Source organism: Megascapheus bottae, chromosome 7 (genome assembly GCF_031878675.1).
Source record: "Megascapheus bottae isolate mThoBot1 chromosome 7, mThoBot2.hap1, whole genome shotgun sequence".
Lineage (NCBI taxonomy): Eukaryota > Metazoa > Chordata > Mammalia > Rodentia > Geomyidae > Megascapheus > Megascapheus bottae.
The window spans coordinates 23,653,254-23,669,005 of record NC_143515.1 but is presented as its reverse complement, the minus strand read 5'-3'; the positions used below and the strand labels follow the sequence as shown (position 1 = coordinate 23,669,005).

At 46.5% G+C, this 15,752-nt stretch overlaps 1 protein-coding gene across 1 annotated transcript in view; it reads left to right on the top strand.

Moving 5' to 3' along the window:
- Positions 1 to 12,403, top strand: part of Tcf7l1 (transcription factor 7 like 1) — a 156,192-nt gene extending 143,789 nt beyond the window's left edge. Inside the window, exons 5-12 of the mRNA XM_090337555.1 lie at positions 4,777 to 4,909; positions 6,062 to 6,164; positions 6,307 to 6,390; positions 6,976 to 7,119; positions 7,980 to 8,139; positions 8,226 to 8,333; positions 9,178 to 9,253; positions 10,980 to 12,403. Of these exons, the coding sequence (XP_090193681.1) occupies positions 4,777 to 4,909; positions 6,062 to 6,164; positions 6,307 to 6,390; positions 6,976 to 7,119; positions 7,980 to 8,139; positions 8,226 to 8,333; positions 9,178 to 9,253; positions 10,980 to 11,413 (1,242 nt within the window). The 3' untranslated portion in view covers positions 11,414 to 12,403. The remainder of the gene's footprint in view (positions 1 to 4,776; positions 4,910 to 6,061; positions 6,165 to 6,306; positions 6,391 to 6,975; positions 7,120 to 7,979; positions 8,140 to 8,225; positions 8,334 to 9,177; positions 9,254 to 10,979) is intronic.
- The last annotated feature ends 3,349 nt before the right edge of the window (positions 12,404 to 15,752 follow it).

Genomic DNA, 15,752 nt, shown 5'->3' with positions numbered 1-15,752 from the left:
AGTGCTTGCTGATGCTGAGGTTGAGCTTACTGAAGTCAGTGAATTCTCATACTTTTTCTACTGATGGCTGGTGCTCTACCACTTGAGCTGTACCTCCAGCCTTTTGGTAGTTAACTAGAGATAATAGTCTCATGAATTTTCTTCTTCCTTGGCTGGCTTCAAACCTTAAGCTTCAGCTCTCAGCCTCCCAAGAAACTAAGATTACAGACATGAACCACCAGCACTCACCATAACATCATCTTACTCATTGTGTCTGTGTGTGTGTGTGTGTGTGTGTGTTGTTATTGTTTTTGTTGTTGTCAGTCGTGGTGCTTGAATTCAGGATCTGGGAGCTGTCCCAGAGCTATGTTGCTCAAGGCTAGTGCTCTTATTCTTTGAGCCAAAGATCTACTTCCCATTTTCTGGTGGTTAATTGGAGATGAGAATCTCACCTCACAGATTTTCCTGCCAGGGCTGGCTTTGAACCATGATCTTCAGATCTCCTGAGTAGCTAGGATTACAAGCATGACCCTCCAGAGCCATGCTTACTCATCATTCTTTGTCTCTTTCTGGAACACACATCAGAACCATCTGGGGAACTTGTCAAACTCAAGCCTGCCAGGCCCACCCTCAGAGTTTCTGATGGAATTTAGTGGTGGTCAGAACATTTAGGGATTGAGAAACTCTGCAGGTGGCTCTTAATCTTTAGCAGGCATCAGAATCATCTAGAGGGCTGAAGAGAATTGGGTAAAGAGAAATGCATGTGACTCATTCCCCTTGGTACTGAGAATTGAAGTCGGCCTCACGCTTGCCAGGCCAGCCCTCCTCAATTTGAGCCATATTTCCAGCCCTATGTATTCTATGTATAGGCCCCTCCCCCCTCCACTCTTCCCTGCCCCCCGCAATCCCTGGAGTAGGGTTTTACTTTGTGCCCTGGAAAGCTTAAGGACTTCCTTCTGTTGTTAGGAATTTAATAGCAGGTGCATTCCATAGCACCCAGCCATTATGATTCCTTTGTTGCTGTGCCACCAAGCCCAGCATGGGTTGAGATGGAGTCTCAAGAACTTTTATGCCTAGGCTTTCCTTTAAAAATGAAGTTCTTGGGCTGAGAGTTAAGCCTAGTGGTAGAGTGCTTACCTAGCATGCATGAAGACCCAGGTTCGATTCCTTGGTACCACATAAGCCACATAAGTGGCACTGTCCCTCAAGTGGTAGAATGCTAGCCTTGAGCAAAAGAAGCTCAGGAACAGTGCCCAGGCCCTGGTTCAAGTCCCAGGACTGGAGCTCCGTCCACTCCTCCAAAAAAAATTTTTTTGAAAACCATGTTTATCTCAAAGTTTCCCAACAGAGAGTAAAATTAATTCATTAAATCAATGCTCAGGAGGCAGTTTTCAGAGCATTTTTTTTGGTAGTTGTGGGACTTGAACTCTGGGCCTGGGTGTTGTCCCTGAGTTCTTCAGCTCCAGGCTACCACTCTACCCTTGAACCACAGTGCCACTTTTGGTTTTCTGGTGATTAATTGGAGATAAGAGTCCTGCATACTTTAGTGCCCAGTGTGGCTTTGAACCCAGATCCTCAGATTTCAGTCTCTTGAGTAGCTAGGATTACAGGCATGAGCCACTGTGCCTGGCTTTTCAGAGCATTTTTATCTCCCTCTTAGCTCTTTGGAGATTCTTCATCTTCCTGTCTCTACTAAATACTGGGATCACAGCTTTTTTTCTCTGTTTGGTTTTTGAGTTTTGCTATTTTTCAGTGCTGAGGATTCAACCCAGGGCCTCATTCTTGCTAGGCAAAAGCTCTGCTACTGAGCTGTATCCCCAACTGAGAATTTTTTTTGGGTGGGGGAGCATTGAAGGGGCAGATTTTGTTGTGGAGCTGTACTTGAATTTTTATGCTCAAGGCTGTGTTCCACCACAGCTCAAGAGTCTTATAGACTTTGCTGCCCAGGCTGGCTTTGAACCACCATCCTTAGATTTTAGCCTCCTGAGTAGTTAGGATTATAGGCGTGAGCCACCAGTGCAGCCTGGCTAGAAAGTATTTGTTGATATGTTCATATAAAGGATATTGCTTCCTCTGCCTCTGTCCATATCTTAATATAAAACACTCGAAACTCCACTCTCCTCTCTGACCATTTCACACACCCCCAGCCATGGGACAATGCAGTGCTGTCAGCAGGTAGTTGTCTAATACACAACTCATTTCCTTCCCCCCCCCCCCAAATTCTGCTTTTATTCAAAGTCTAGAGAAAAGAGTTCTAGCCTTTTCTGGAGAGATTATCTTGATCAGTAAACCAGAAAATTTAATGTATATAGAATGGATGTTGTGAATGTATAATACCAGGGACTTTAGCCACTTGAACTCTGTGTGTGTGTGTGTGTGTGTGTGTGTGTCTGTGTGTCTGTCTGTCTGTCTGTCTGTCTGTCTATGTCTTTGTGTGTACTGGAGCCTGGGTACTATCCCTTAGTTTTTGTTTTGTTTTTACCAGTCTGGGGCTTGAACTCAGGGCTTAGGTACTGTCCTTGGACATTTTTTGCTCAAGGCTAGCACTCTGCCACTTAAGCCACAGCACTATTTCTGGCTTTTTCTGAGTATGTGGCTTTGAGGAATCGAACCCAGGACTTTATGCATACTAGGCTAGCACTCTACCACTAGGCTATGCTCCTGGCCATCCCTTTTTGTTTTGTTTTGTTTTGTTTTTTGCCAGTCCTGGGCTTGAGCTCAAGGCCTGAGCCCTGTCCTTGGACTTTCTCAAGGCCAGAGCTCTACCATCCAAGCCTCAACACCATTTCTGGCTTTTTTCTATGTTTGTGGTACCATGGAATCGAACCCTGGTCCTTGTGCATGCTAGGCAAGCACTCTACCACTTGGCCAAACTCCCGCCCCCGCCCCCTTAGATTTTTTTACTCAATTGCTCTACGACTTGAGTTACTGCACAGCTCCACTTCCAGCTTTTTGGTGGTTATTGGAGATAAGAATCTCATGGACTTTTCTGCCCAACTGGCCTGGAATCATGATCCTCAGATCTCAAAGTTTGTAACTTCCTTATGAGTGATGGTAAAAGAGAAGCCTCTACTTTGCTAGAGTTATAAACCCACATATTTCCGATCTCTGAAACTAGTGTTAGAAAAAGAATATTGAATAAACAGTAGCAATCAGAGGCTTTTTTTTTTTCTTTTTGCCAGTCCTCAGCCATGAACTCAAGCCCTGAGCACTGTCCTTGGGCTTTCTGAAGGCTAGAGCCTTACCACTTGAGCTATAGCAACATTTCCAGCGTTTTTTCCTATATATGTGGTACTGAGGAACCGAACCTGGGCAAGCACTCTTACCAAACTCCAGGCCCCAATCAGAGTCTTTGTGGAAGCCTCAGACCAGTAAATAGGAGCACAAACTGATGCAGGAGTTAGGGATAGGGGGTGGGGAGTGGCTTGTAAAGGAGTTGTCACCTTTACACTGGGCTTGAAAGTCCTGGAGAGAGAGAGAGAAAGAGATTCAGAAATTTGAAGAGATTTGGCCAAGTCAGAAGGATCACAGGTTCTAGATTAGTCTGGCTAAAGTAAAAACAGTGCAAGTAGACTAAAACAGAAGAGATTCTGAATCTACCTGACTCATCTGAGATGTTCTTTACATGATTGCATGTAGACTCACCTCCTGGCTCTTTCACTTCCACTATGTAAGGTCAGTATGCTTTCAAAATGATGTGAAAACTCTATTACTAAATATAAATATGAGAAATTGTAAATATAAGAGTATCAGCAGGCCGGGAGTTTGGCCTAGTGTTAGGGTGCTTGCCTGGCATGCATGAAGACCCAGGTTCGATTCCTCGGTACCACATACATAGAAAAAAGCTGGAAGTGGTGCTGAGGCTCAAGTGGTAGAGCTCTAGCCTTGAGAAAGTCCAAGGACAGTGCTCAGGCCCTGAGCTCAAGCCCAGGACTGGCAAAAAAAAAAAAAAAAAGAATATCAGCAATAAAGCACCACTTTAACAAGAACATGGTGGTGAGCATGCTGTTACTTTCAAGCTGCCTGGTCAACAAAGTCTTCCTTGTCTATCCACATCCACCACAGGCTTCATGGAATTTCCTGAAAACCATCTTTCACTTAATATTTGAAAAAAATTAATTAAAAAATACATATAAATTAGATGTGTGGCGGGGGAAACTACTTGTCTAGTTATCCTCAAGAGAACCGTTTTTCCCTTAGCGATTTCCAAGGCCACATGTAGGTACTTCTGGGCTTTCCCTCCCAGTTTATTTCCTGAACAGTGCTGCCACCTAGTGGGAGAGAGGAGTAACTCATAGAGCATCTAGGTGTGATACCTGGATTTCTGTATGCAACCACCCTTCCTTATTTTGTGTGAGTTTGCCATCCTCTAAAGAGGCCAGATTCAACAGCACATAGGCAGTCAGGATATCATAGTACTATTGTCTGTTGAAAATGGCTATAAATAATGCAAATTAACAGTTGATAGGTGGAGCCTGGTAAGGTGGTACATTCCATGAACCCAGTATTTCAAAGGCTGAATCAGGAGAGGATTTTGAGTTCCAGGCCAGCCTAGGTTACATAGTGAGACTGTCTTTACAGAAAAATACAGGCATGGTGATATAAGGGGAAGGCGGGGGATGGGACATGGAGAAAGGTCTAACGGGAGGATGGGGACCCACCCTCTAATCCCTCACTTCATCCTCCCTCGGGCTGTTGTGAGGACTGACTGGGCTCCCACCCCACTCAGGCATTCACGGTTGCCGGTACTCCCCACTCTGGACCTGTTCCTAGTGTTGTCTTCTCTCTGTCTTTCAGTCTAACAAAGTCCCCGTTGTTCAGCATGCACATCACATGCACCCATTGACACCCCTCATCACCTACAGCAACGACCACTTCTCGCCCGGCTCCCCTCCGACACACCTCTCCCCAGAGATCGATCCAAAGACAGGTGAGTCTCTGTGCAGGCAGCATTCCCATGAGATGGGAGAAGCCAGGGCTGGGGAGCAGAACATAAGACCCCTTGAGCTAGGCAGCCCTAAGTTCAGATCCTGCTTTTGAATTTCCACAAGGCTCTTGGCCTTCAGCACGTGAGCTTTACAGTTTTTCTCACATGCCCCTCCTGTCCCTTCTATACCAGAGATGCTGGGAAGATTCAAACAAATGAAAGAGCTGAGAGCCAATGGCTCATGCCTGCGATTTAGTCACTCAAGAGGCTGAGGTCAAGGGATCAAGGTTCAAAGCCAGCAAGGGCAGGAAAATCCATGAGATACTTATCTACAGTTAACCACCAAAAAGCCAGAAGTGGAGTGATAGAGAGCTAGCCTTGAGCGAAAAGTCTCAGAGACAGCACTGTGGCTCTGAGTTCAAGCCCCAGAATGGGGTGAGGAAGATAAATCACAGTAAAGAAGTGTGGGGTGGAAGTGTTTGTTAAAGTCTTCCTAATGTGCTGCCCTAAACCAAATATTCTTAAATGGAACCATCTTTCTAGCCTCACTTCTCAGTCTAGCTACAAAGTAGTTTGAGCTGGCATTTCTGTTAATGCTCTCCAATCCTGCCTAGCCCAGTGAGCTGAGACCTTCATAACACTCCCGCAGATTTGCTATGGCTCAAAGCATTTTTGGAGCCCCTCTTTGGAGAAAAAAAAATAGTGGCTGCAGATAATAAGGACAAATATAGAATGAAGATTGAGAACTTTGGGACCTGGATGTAAAGCTCAGTTGGTAGAGCATTTGCCTGGCACGTGTGAGGCTCCAGGTTTGATTCCCAGTACTGCAGCAGCAAAAAATAAGTCCATCTAGAGTTTATTTCTCTAGGAATGAGAGAAATCACCCTCTCCTGGGGTTCTCCTAACCCTCTTACAACATGCTAATTCCTGCCCTCACACCACAGCTGGAAGGTACTTAGGCCCACACAGGATTTGTCCTTCCTCCCTGGATTGTCCTTGACTATCTGGCCAGACTGTTGGGGGGTGAGAGAAGGAGGGGATGATGGGAAGAGAGCCCGCCAGATTCCAAAGCACCTAGAGGAGGGGGAAAAAAGCTCCCATTCGCTGTGAAGTTAAGGTGAATGAGCAGTCTGACACATCTCTCTTTGGAAGCAGGAATCCCTCGGCCCCCTCACCCCTCTGAGCTGTCACCATATTACCCACTGTCTCCTGGAGCTGTTGGACAAATCCCCCATCCCCTCGGCTGGCTCGTCCCACAGTAAGGAAACTGCCGTCTTTTCTTACCTGCTTTCCTCCCTGCTCCCGCCCTCCACCACTTCTTCTCACTTTTCCAACTTCCTGTCTATTTCTCAGTCCATCTCCACCCCAGCCCTGAACTTCCCAATGTCTGACCCTCACAGGCAAGGTCAGCCCATGTACTCCCTCCCTCCTGGTGGCTTCCGGCACCCTTACCCTGCCCTTGCCATGAACGCCTCGATGTCCAGGTGAGTCTTGGGGCTGGAGCCTTGCAAACAGCCTTTTTCTTGTCAGTTAGTGAAAAGGCACAGGCCTCCTCTCCTCTGCCTCCTTTTCATCAGGGATATCTCATGGCCCATGCTCCCCTGCTTCTGGGATGGAATGGAAACCACTGGATCATTCTTTTCTCTTTTCGTAAGACAAGAACCTCAGAGCCTTAGCCTTCCGTACTACTTCATTCACCGCAGAGGCCAGGCTTTGTGGCATGAAGCATTTTGACAATGACATTAAAGCCAGAGACAGGAGAAAGATTCTTTTCCCTGAAATGAGTGGGCAGAGCAGATAGGAGAGGGGAACTTGCATCCTGGAGGTGGCTCCACCTGACAGTGAAATCGCCAGTGTGACCCATACTCCAGACAATGCCTGGCTCCTGTCCTCTGTGCACGTTTTGTGGTTTTCATTGTCTCCATGCTTCCAGCACCAGTTGTGGGTTCCCCGTGTGTTGCAGGGAAGGGGTGTGTGGCTAAGGCGCTCCTCACACCTGAGACGGTCACGGCAGAGGTGTCTGCACATCTGTATGTCTCTGTTGAAATCTGTTTCCATTTGGCACACAGCCTGGTCTCCAGTCGGTTCTCCCCTCACATGGTGGCTCCTGCCCATCCTGGCCTGCCCACCTCAGGGATCCCCCACCCAGCCATCGTCTCCCCCATCGTCAAACAGGAACCAGCACCCCCCAGCCTGAGCCCCGCGGTGAGCGCGTAAGTAAGAGGCCAGGGGTGACACTGACCACGCTCTAGCAGCAAATGTCATTTGTTTTTCTTTCCCAGTGGCACTTAGCAAGCAGGCCACGGCTTCCCTCAGCCTCTCCTGCCCCTAAATGCGTGTTCAGTGTACACTCCCCCCCCCCACACACACACTTTTTTCCTACTAGTACTGGCGCTTGAACTCAGGGCCTTGTGCTCTCACTGGGCTTTTCTACTCAAGGCTAGAGCTTTGCCACTTGAGCCACATCTCAGGTTAATTGGAGCTAAGAGTCTCATAGACTTTAATGACCAGGCTGGCTTTGAACTTTGATCCTCAGACCTCAGGCTCTTGAGTAGCTAGGCTTACAAGCATGAGCCACTAGCACCAGCCCCCTTTTGACTTTGGCCCCATCTTTACAAGGACTTAGTGTTTCTGTTCTCACTATAAGAAACCCTTCACACTCGGGGCATGAAGGTTGAAAGAGAACCTGAGACCACTTTTAATTTCTGTCCTCTCCCTGTCTGTCATCCCACAAAAAATATGAGGCCAGGAGAGAACCAAGTTTTCTCAAGGACTGTTGATGGCCAGGGAAAGTCCGCTTCCCTGAGGCATCCGTAGCATCCCATGCCATTTCCTCCTGGAGGCCAGTGTTTAGAGAGAGTTCCTCTCCATTTGCTCCTTGATAGGAAGTGACCGAGTATTCAGAGACTATGGCATGATGTTGTGGGGTGAGCGCCACAAGGAAGAGGCTCAGATGGAGAAAGCAGCAAGGGGGCTGCTCAAATTGATGGCCAAGCTTGTCATGATAAGAGGCTGGGATAGGGAAGTGGGTGACAGCTGCCCCGGGCTGACCTGTGCCATGCGCTTTCCCCAGGAAATCCCCAGTCCCCGTGAAGAAGGAGGAGGAGAAGAAGCCACACGTGAAGAAGCCTCTGAATGCCTTCATGTTGTATATGAAGGAAATGAGGGCCAAGGTGGTAGCTGAGTGCACCCTGAAGGAAAGTGCGGCCATTAACCAAATCCTGGGAAGAAAAGTAAGTCCCTTTCTTGCCCCCACTGCCACACAGGCGTCTGCATCCCCTGCCCTGATTGCTCTGTATGTCGATCCTCTCTCCCTCAGTGGCACAACCTGTCTCGAGAAGAACAGGCCAAATACTATGAGCTGGCCCGGAAGGAGCGGCAGCTTCATTCCCAGCTGTACCCGACCTGGTCAGCGCGGGACAATTATGTGAGTGTCTGTGCTGGGAGGGGCACACTCGGGGAGCTACAGCTACAGAGGTCAGAGGAAAGCTGAGCTTGCGTTGAGAGGACTCTTAAGGGAAAAAGCTATATTTCTCTAGGGGTATGAAACCATTTAAGCTCTCAGAGGTCCTCAAGATGGCCTGTGGGTAGACTTAAGTGGTATCCTTAGGCTGGCCGCTCATACCTATAATCCAAACTACTCAGAAGGCTGAGATCTGAGGATCAAGGTTCAAAGCCAGCCCAGGCACGAAAGTCCATGGTACTCTTTTCTCCATTAAGCACCAGAAACAAGCCAGAAGTGGAGTTGTGGCTCAAGTGGTAGAACACCAGCCTTGAGCACAAAAGCTCAGGGACAGTGTCCAGAAAAAAAGATCTCTAGCCATAGGCTCCCAGCCTGAGACTCAAAAACCTAAGCGTAAGCCTCAAGAGGCCCCTAGGTAAACACCCTGAGGCGAGGCAGGCTTTCATATGTATGTTCTTCTTTCTTTTCTGATAAGAGGATAAAAAATAGATGCATCAGTAGAGACTGCTGAAAAATGATCAGGAACCACTGTGCTAGGGGAGAGAAATGGGAGAAAATAGACTGCAGGCAGGCATGATAGTGCATACCTGCAATCTCACGCTCAAGCAGAGGATCTTGAGTTTGCAATCGTTGCAGCACCACATAGCCAAACCCTCCGTCTTCCCCCACCCTTCCTTCCCCCCCTCCCCAAAGGGAAAATCATCCTAAACCACAGTGTTAAGGATAAGGCCTTCTGAGAAGTTCCTCCCTGAGCAGCTGGTGTTACTCTGTCCTTGCCCACCAATTCCTATGACCATTTTCTCCCTAGGGAAAGAAAAAGAAGAGGAAGAGGGAAAAGCAGCTATCACAGACGCAGTCACAGCAGCAAGTCCAAGAAGCAGAGGGTAAGACTGAGGGTCCCAGCTCCTCCAGTCCCCTCTCCCCTGTCCCAGCCACACCTGGCTCTGTGGAGTCTCTGAGGGCTTCAGTGCTGCCTCATAGCTAGGTATCAGCTCTACTCCGTGGAGGCTTCCATGGCCTGCCGTTTTAGAGATGACCAATTAAGGAGCATGGAGGCTAGGGATATTGCTAAAGTGCTAAGCATTGGCCTCATGTGTGTAAGGTTTTGGGTTCAGGCTCCAGCATGCGCACGCGCGCGCGCGCACACACACACACACACACACACGCACGCACGCACGCACGCACGCACACGCCCAGAGAACTTCAGAGACGTTGCCAGTTATTCTGCTTTCTCCTAAACCTTTTCCCTCCTCATAATCCAAGCACTTAGTTCAGTTGAGTTACACCTTGAAGGTAAGGTTTTAGAGTGACCATCTAAGATAAAAATGGATTGTGGTGGGCCAGGAGTTTGGCCTAATGGTAGAGTGCTTGCCTAACATGCACGAAGACCTGGGTTCCATTCCTCAGTACCACATACATACAAAAAAGCTGGAAGTGGTGCTCTAGCTCAAGTGGTACAGCTTTAGCCTTGAAAAAGCTCAAGAACAGTGCTGTGGCTCAAGTGGTAGAGTGGAATGCCCTTGTGGAATGCCCAAGGACAGTGATCAAGTGCCCGAGTACAAGCCCCAGGACTAGCAAAAAAAAAAAAAAAAGTCATTTTGTGGAAAAATGTAATGCTCTTTTTGGTCCATCATAAGGCCTGAACTCAAGGCCTGGGCACTGTCCCTGAGCTCCTTTGCTTAATGCTAGTCCCACTTCCAATTTTCTGGTGGTTAATTGGAGATAAGAATCTCATGGGGCCTTCTCTGTCTAGATTAGCTTTGAACCACAATCCTCAAATCTCAGCCTCCTGGTTAGCTAGGATTATAGGTGTGAGCTACCAGCGCCACCTTTAATACTCTCTTTATAACATAATCTCCTCTAGCACAGAGATGCTCTGCTGTGACAAGTATACAAGTCATATCCCAATCTCATGCTCACACCAGGACAGCCATATGGCTACTTGACCATCTGCAATACATTCCTGCTCCTGTTTCTTTCTGGATTGTACCATTAACCAAAGATTTTAAAGCAAATGGTACAGAGATTCAGTATATAAAATGGCATAGACTGCTGGGCAAAGTAGCTATATTCACAGGCTGAGATCTGAGGATCAAGGTTCAAAGCCACCTCCAGCACTAAAGAATGTGAGACTCTTATCTCCAATTAACCACTAGAAAATGGGAAGTGGCTCAAGGGGGTAGGGTAGTAGCCTTGAGCTGAAGAGCTCAGGGACAGTGCCCAGGCCCAGAGTGCAAGTCTCATGACCCACAAAAAAAAAAATCAATAAATAAAATGAAATGGCATAGCCTTTACATTTAACCTACACACGCCCTCCTGCATTCTTTACATCATTTCTAGATGCCTTTATGACACCAAATAACATGTAAATGCTGTATAGAGTGTTATTACACTCTGTTATTAAGGGAAAGGTGACAAAAGGAAAAGTAAAACCTGTGTATTTGGTACAGATGCCATTATTTGTTTTCCTGAATCTTTTCCATCCACTGTAGGTTAAATCCGCAGATGTGGAAGCCATGGATATGGAGGCCAATTCTGCATGAATAGAGCCAGGGTTATGACACAGTCTCTGCTATTTGTGGCTCACCTTCTGGTGTTTCTTTTCCCTAGGTGCTCTGGCCTCCAAGACCAAGAAGCCATGTGTTCAGTACCTGCCCCCTGAGAAGTCTTGTGACAGCCCTGCCTCTTCCCATGGCAGCATGCTAGACTCCCCTGCGACCCCCTCTGCTGCCTTGGCCTCACCAGCTGCCCCAGCTGCCACCCACTCAGAGCAAGCTCAGCCCCTCTCCCTCACCACCAAGCCGGAGACGCGGGCCCAGCTAGCTCTCCACTCGGCTGCCTTCCTGTCAGCTAAGGCTGCAGCCACTTCAGCCAGCCAGATAGGCAGCCAGCCACCCCTCCTTTCCCGCCCCCTCCCGCTAGGGTCCATGCCCACCCCTCTGCTCACCTCCCCCGCTTCCTTCCCAGCTACACTCCATGCCCACCAGGCCCTCCCAGTGCTCCAGGCCCAGCCTCTTTCCTTGGTTACCAAGTCTGCCCACTAAGCTGCCCCTGCTCCCCCAATCTATGCAGGCTGTCACGTGACTCATTGAGTAGTAATCATTCAGAAGAAGAAGAAAAAAAAAGGAAACTTTATTGGTCAATATTTGACCACTCTGGACTGTTTTGTAAAGTGGCCGGTAACAAACGGCACTTTACATTTTGTAGATGTAACCAGTAGCTGATCTTCAGGCTTTTTTTTTTTTTTAAATAAAAACAAAACAAAACAAAAAAAGCAAAAAAAAACAAAAACAAAGACAAAAAAAAAAACAAAAAAATCCTTTACAAGAAAGAGAACTGAAAAGTAGTGTGTTATTCTCCCCGTGTGTGCTGTGGTGGACGTATCTGGGCAGGAGACACCTTTTCTCTACCTCTCTACTACTCATCTGCCCTTCTCTCTCCTCTTCAGTCCCCGCTTTGGTGTACAAGATCACGCGAGCCTGAAGCTCTTGCCTGGTGCCTCCTCATCTGAATCCATTCCTGTTCCCGAACCTGTCCTTACCGTGTACTCAACACCACGGCTTCTTTCCCCTTTGTCCTCTGCCCAGTGTAAGGCTGTAATCACATGAGAAGACACCTTGGCCTGATTGCTTTCCACCAGCATCCTTTCTCCCTCAGTTGGCCCAGACTGGCCAGTCTCCAACTCACGGTGGGGAAATAGGTCCTCCTATTTTTCCCCCACCCCCACAACTAAAGGGACTCAAGGTGCAAGTCATTTCCTCCATGAAGAAGTCAGTGTTCCTCTCTCACCAGTTGAGATCTTCCCGCTCACAGCCTCAGAGTGACAGGCAGGATCTGGCCCCAGGATCTGGCTCCTGTCACCTGCGTCTGTGCTAGCACCAATCTGCCAAAGTTTTTAAGGTCCTCTGCCCTCTTCCCAACACTTCACATGCTTCTGTGTGTATTTCATTTTTGTTTTTAATGGGGTTTTTTGGAGCATTTTAAACTCCCAATTGTTTATTTTCACAAAAGAAAATAAAATTGCAGTTGCAAGACTTCTTTTCTGGATGTTTCTTTAGTCTTTTGGTTGAGTCAAGCTACCTTCTTCACACTGGCCCTGTGTATAATTTTTTTTTTTTTTTTGTGTACCTCACATGTCCTGCTAGGGTTAGGGTTGACGTTAGGACATCAACCAGGGAATCTGTTTTACAGTGGATTTAAATCAGATCGCTACCTAGGATTGTTTTGTTTATGCTTTTGACACCCATTTGTCTTCTGTCAAGATCTTATTGTCAGTCCTTTATATGATTTCTGCTAGATAGCTCTGCAACTAAAACTTAGTAACTACTTCATTGAGACATAAATTAGGATTTACACATTTAAAATAATGCAGGGCTGGGGGTGTAGCTCAGTGGTTAAAGCACTTGTCTAGGTTTGATTCCTAACACACACACACACACAAAGTGGAACATTTCAGTAGCTTTTAGTTTGCTGAGTTGTGTACCCATTGTTACAATCAATTGTAGAATATGTAGAATATTTGTCTTGAAACTACATTATTATGTGGTATTTTATCAGGCTTCTTTCCTTCAAGTTCATCCATGTTGTACGATGTCAGCATTTCAGTTCTTTTACAGCACTGAAATATATGTAGCATAAAATGTGCCATGTTAAGCTGGGTACCATGGCTAATAGCCTATAATCTTAGCTATTCACGAGGCTGAGATAGGAGAACCCCAGTTCAAAACGAGCGTGCACAGAAAAGTCTGTGAGACCCTGATCTTCAATTATCCCCACAAAAGCTAGAAGTGGAGTTGTGACTCAAGTGGTAGAGCACCGGCCTTTAGTAAAAAAGCCAAGGCAGAGCATAAGGCCCAGAGCACAAGGCACATCCACACACAATTTTAACTACTTCTTAGTGCATTAAATACACTGTTGGCCATGGTACACATGTTCCAGTATTCTTTCACCATTCTAAACAAGTTCTACCCATTAAATCTCACGTTCTCCTTCTAGCCTCCCAACTCAATAATTCTTCCTCCTCCTCCTCCTCCTCCTCCTCCTTCTTCCTCTTTTTCCTCTTCTTCTTCTGTCATGGGGCTTGAACTCTGGGCCTAGGTGCTGTCCCTAAGCTCTTCTGCTCATGGCTACCACCCTACCCCTGGAGCCAGTGCCACTTCAGGTTTTCTGGTGATTAATTGGAGATAAGAGTCTCATGGACTTTTTAGTGCCCGGGCTGGCTTTGAACCAAGATCCTCAGATCTCAGCCTCCTAAGTAGCTAAGATGACAGGCGTGAGCCACCATGCGTGGCCTCAATTCGTTCAGTGTCTTAAATCTGTTTACTGCAGGTACTTCATTTGAGTGGAATCATATACTATGTATCTTTTTGTGTCTGGCTTATTATTATTTTCCTAGTGCTTCTATATTGTAGCAGATATCTGAATATCATTTCTTTTTATAGCTGAATAATATTTCCTTGTATGCTATGATATATACTTTTGCTAATGAGGTCTTTTTTTTTTTTTAATGCTAGCCCTGGGCTTGAACTCAGGGCCTGAGTATTATTCCTGAGCTTTTGTGTTCAAGGCTAGTGCTCTATGACTTGAGCTCCATTTTCAGCCTTTTACTTATTAACTGGAGTTAAGAGTCTCACAGACATTCCTGACCGGGCTGGCTGCCATCTACAGTCCTCAGATCTCAGCCTCCTGAATAGTCAGAATTACAGGCATGAGCCATCAGCAGCAGGCCCTGAGGTCTTTTAATACAGTGAATATAAACTCTAGTCCTGCCCTGCCATGGTTTCCAGGAGATGGTCACAGAGGGCCTTTCACAGTGTGCCTTTCCATCCCCTGGTGGACATTCTAATGCCTAAGTGTCTGTGATTAGAGGACAGCATGACTTGGTAATAACCAGAAATGCACTGAGCGATGCCTTTGTGGCTCTTGTCTGACCAATGTGTAGTTTGTGCCTACCTAAGAGAGTTCTGACCAAGAAGGAAATTAGGTTCGGGTGAGAGCCCAGTACAGGACATGAAATTCCACAGGGAAGAGGGCAGCATAGTTTTTGATACCAGCAGAGTGAGCTATTGGGGACACCTGTCCTCAACTAAGGGGTGAAAAGCAAGAAAGAAACTAAACAACTAATGGAGCCAAGTCCTTCTCTATGGCCCAGGGTATGAGTCAAGCAGATTTCCCATTAGAAGTTCTACTTGATGGGTTTACAGCAGCCATAGTCACACGTTCTGAAGTCACACAGACTCAGGGGTGGTCACCTGTGCATGTCTGGGATAGTCCAGGTGGAAGGTAAGGTGCTTGTTAAATACATGGAATACCTCTTTAATTCAGACCGTTCAAAAGAGGGCTATTGTCCTTAATTGCTGTCACACCCTGAACAAACATTGAGACCAACTGGATTCCAATGCCATTGCAATGTTTATATTACCTGGACTTTGTTTGAGTTGACCACAGGGGAGTGGTCACCAGGAGGTGGTTGTATCCGGTTATAGCTGGCAGATTACAAAGATGGATTACATTGAGAAACAGGGCAAGGTGGAGCACTAAAATAGTTGTAAAGAGTGATTAAATCCTGCTTCTAGGATAAGAAAGTTAAACATTCAGTTGAGGCAACATAAAGTGGGAATAATTCACTACGTAAGTAGTTCATAGATACTTTTTAAATTTGGTGGTGTTGGGGATTGTACCCAAGTCCCATGCACACCGAGTGAATGTTCTACACTGAATTGGTCTCTAATGTTTTGTTATTTGAAGAATAAAAGTCTTATACCTGTGCTTGAGGTTTTTCACTCAGCGCTGGAACTCTAACACTTGAGAAACAGCTCTACTTCCAGGGTTTTTGTTTGTTTGTTTGTTTGTTTTGTTGTTGTTGTTGTGGGGGTTTTTTGTAATTAGAGATAGGAGTCTCAAGAACTTTCCTGCCCAGGCTGGCTTTGATCCTCCATGCACCAATCTCAGCTTTCTGAGTAGCTAGGATTTCGGGCATGAGCCACCAAGCCCCCCATTTCAGAGGTTTAATAACGAAATAGCATGACCTTAAACAAAAAGCTCCATCCTTTTTTAGTGTCTGTCTCATCTGAATGCATCTGACTAATAGCTGACCACAGTTACTAGCAGTATGAAAGCAAAAAGAACCTATATGTACAATCGTAAGAAAAAGGTCACAATCACAATAAGCTCACAAATCACTGGTAAAGCAATTATTAACTGTACTTACACCTCGAATCTTACTACCACACACAAACACAAAAAAGCTGGAAGTGTAGATGTGTCTCAAGCAGTAGAGTGTCAGGCTTGAGCAAGAAAGCTAAGAGATAGCATCCCAGTCAAGTTCAAGCCCTCAGTACTGGGATATGTGCAGGCACATACACATATACACACATGCCTGTA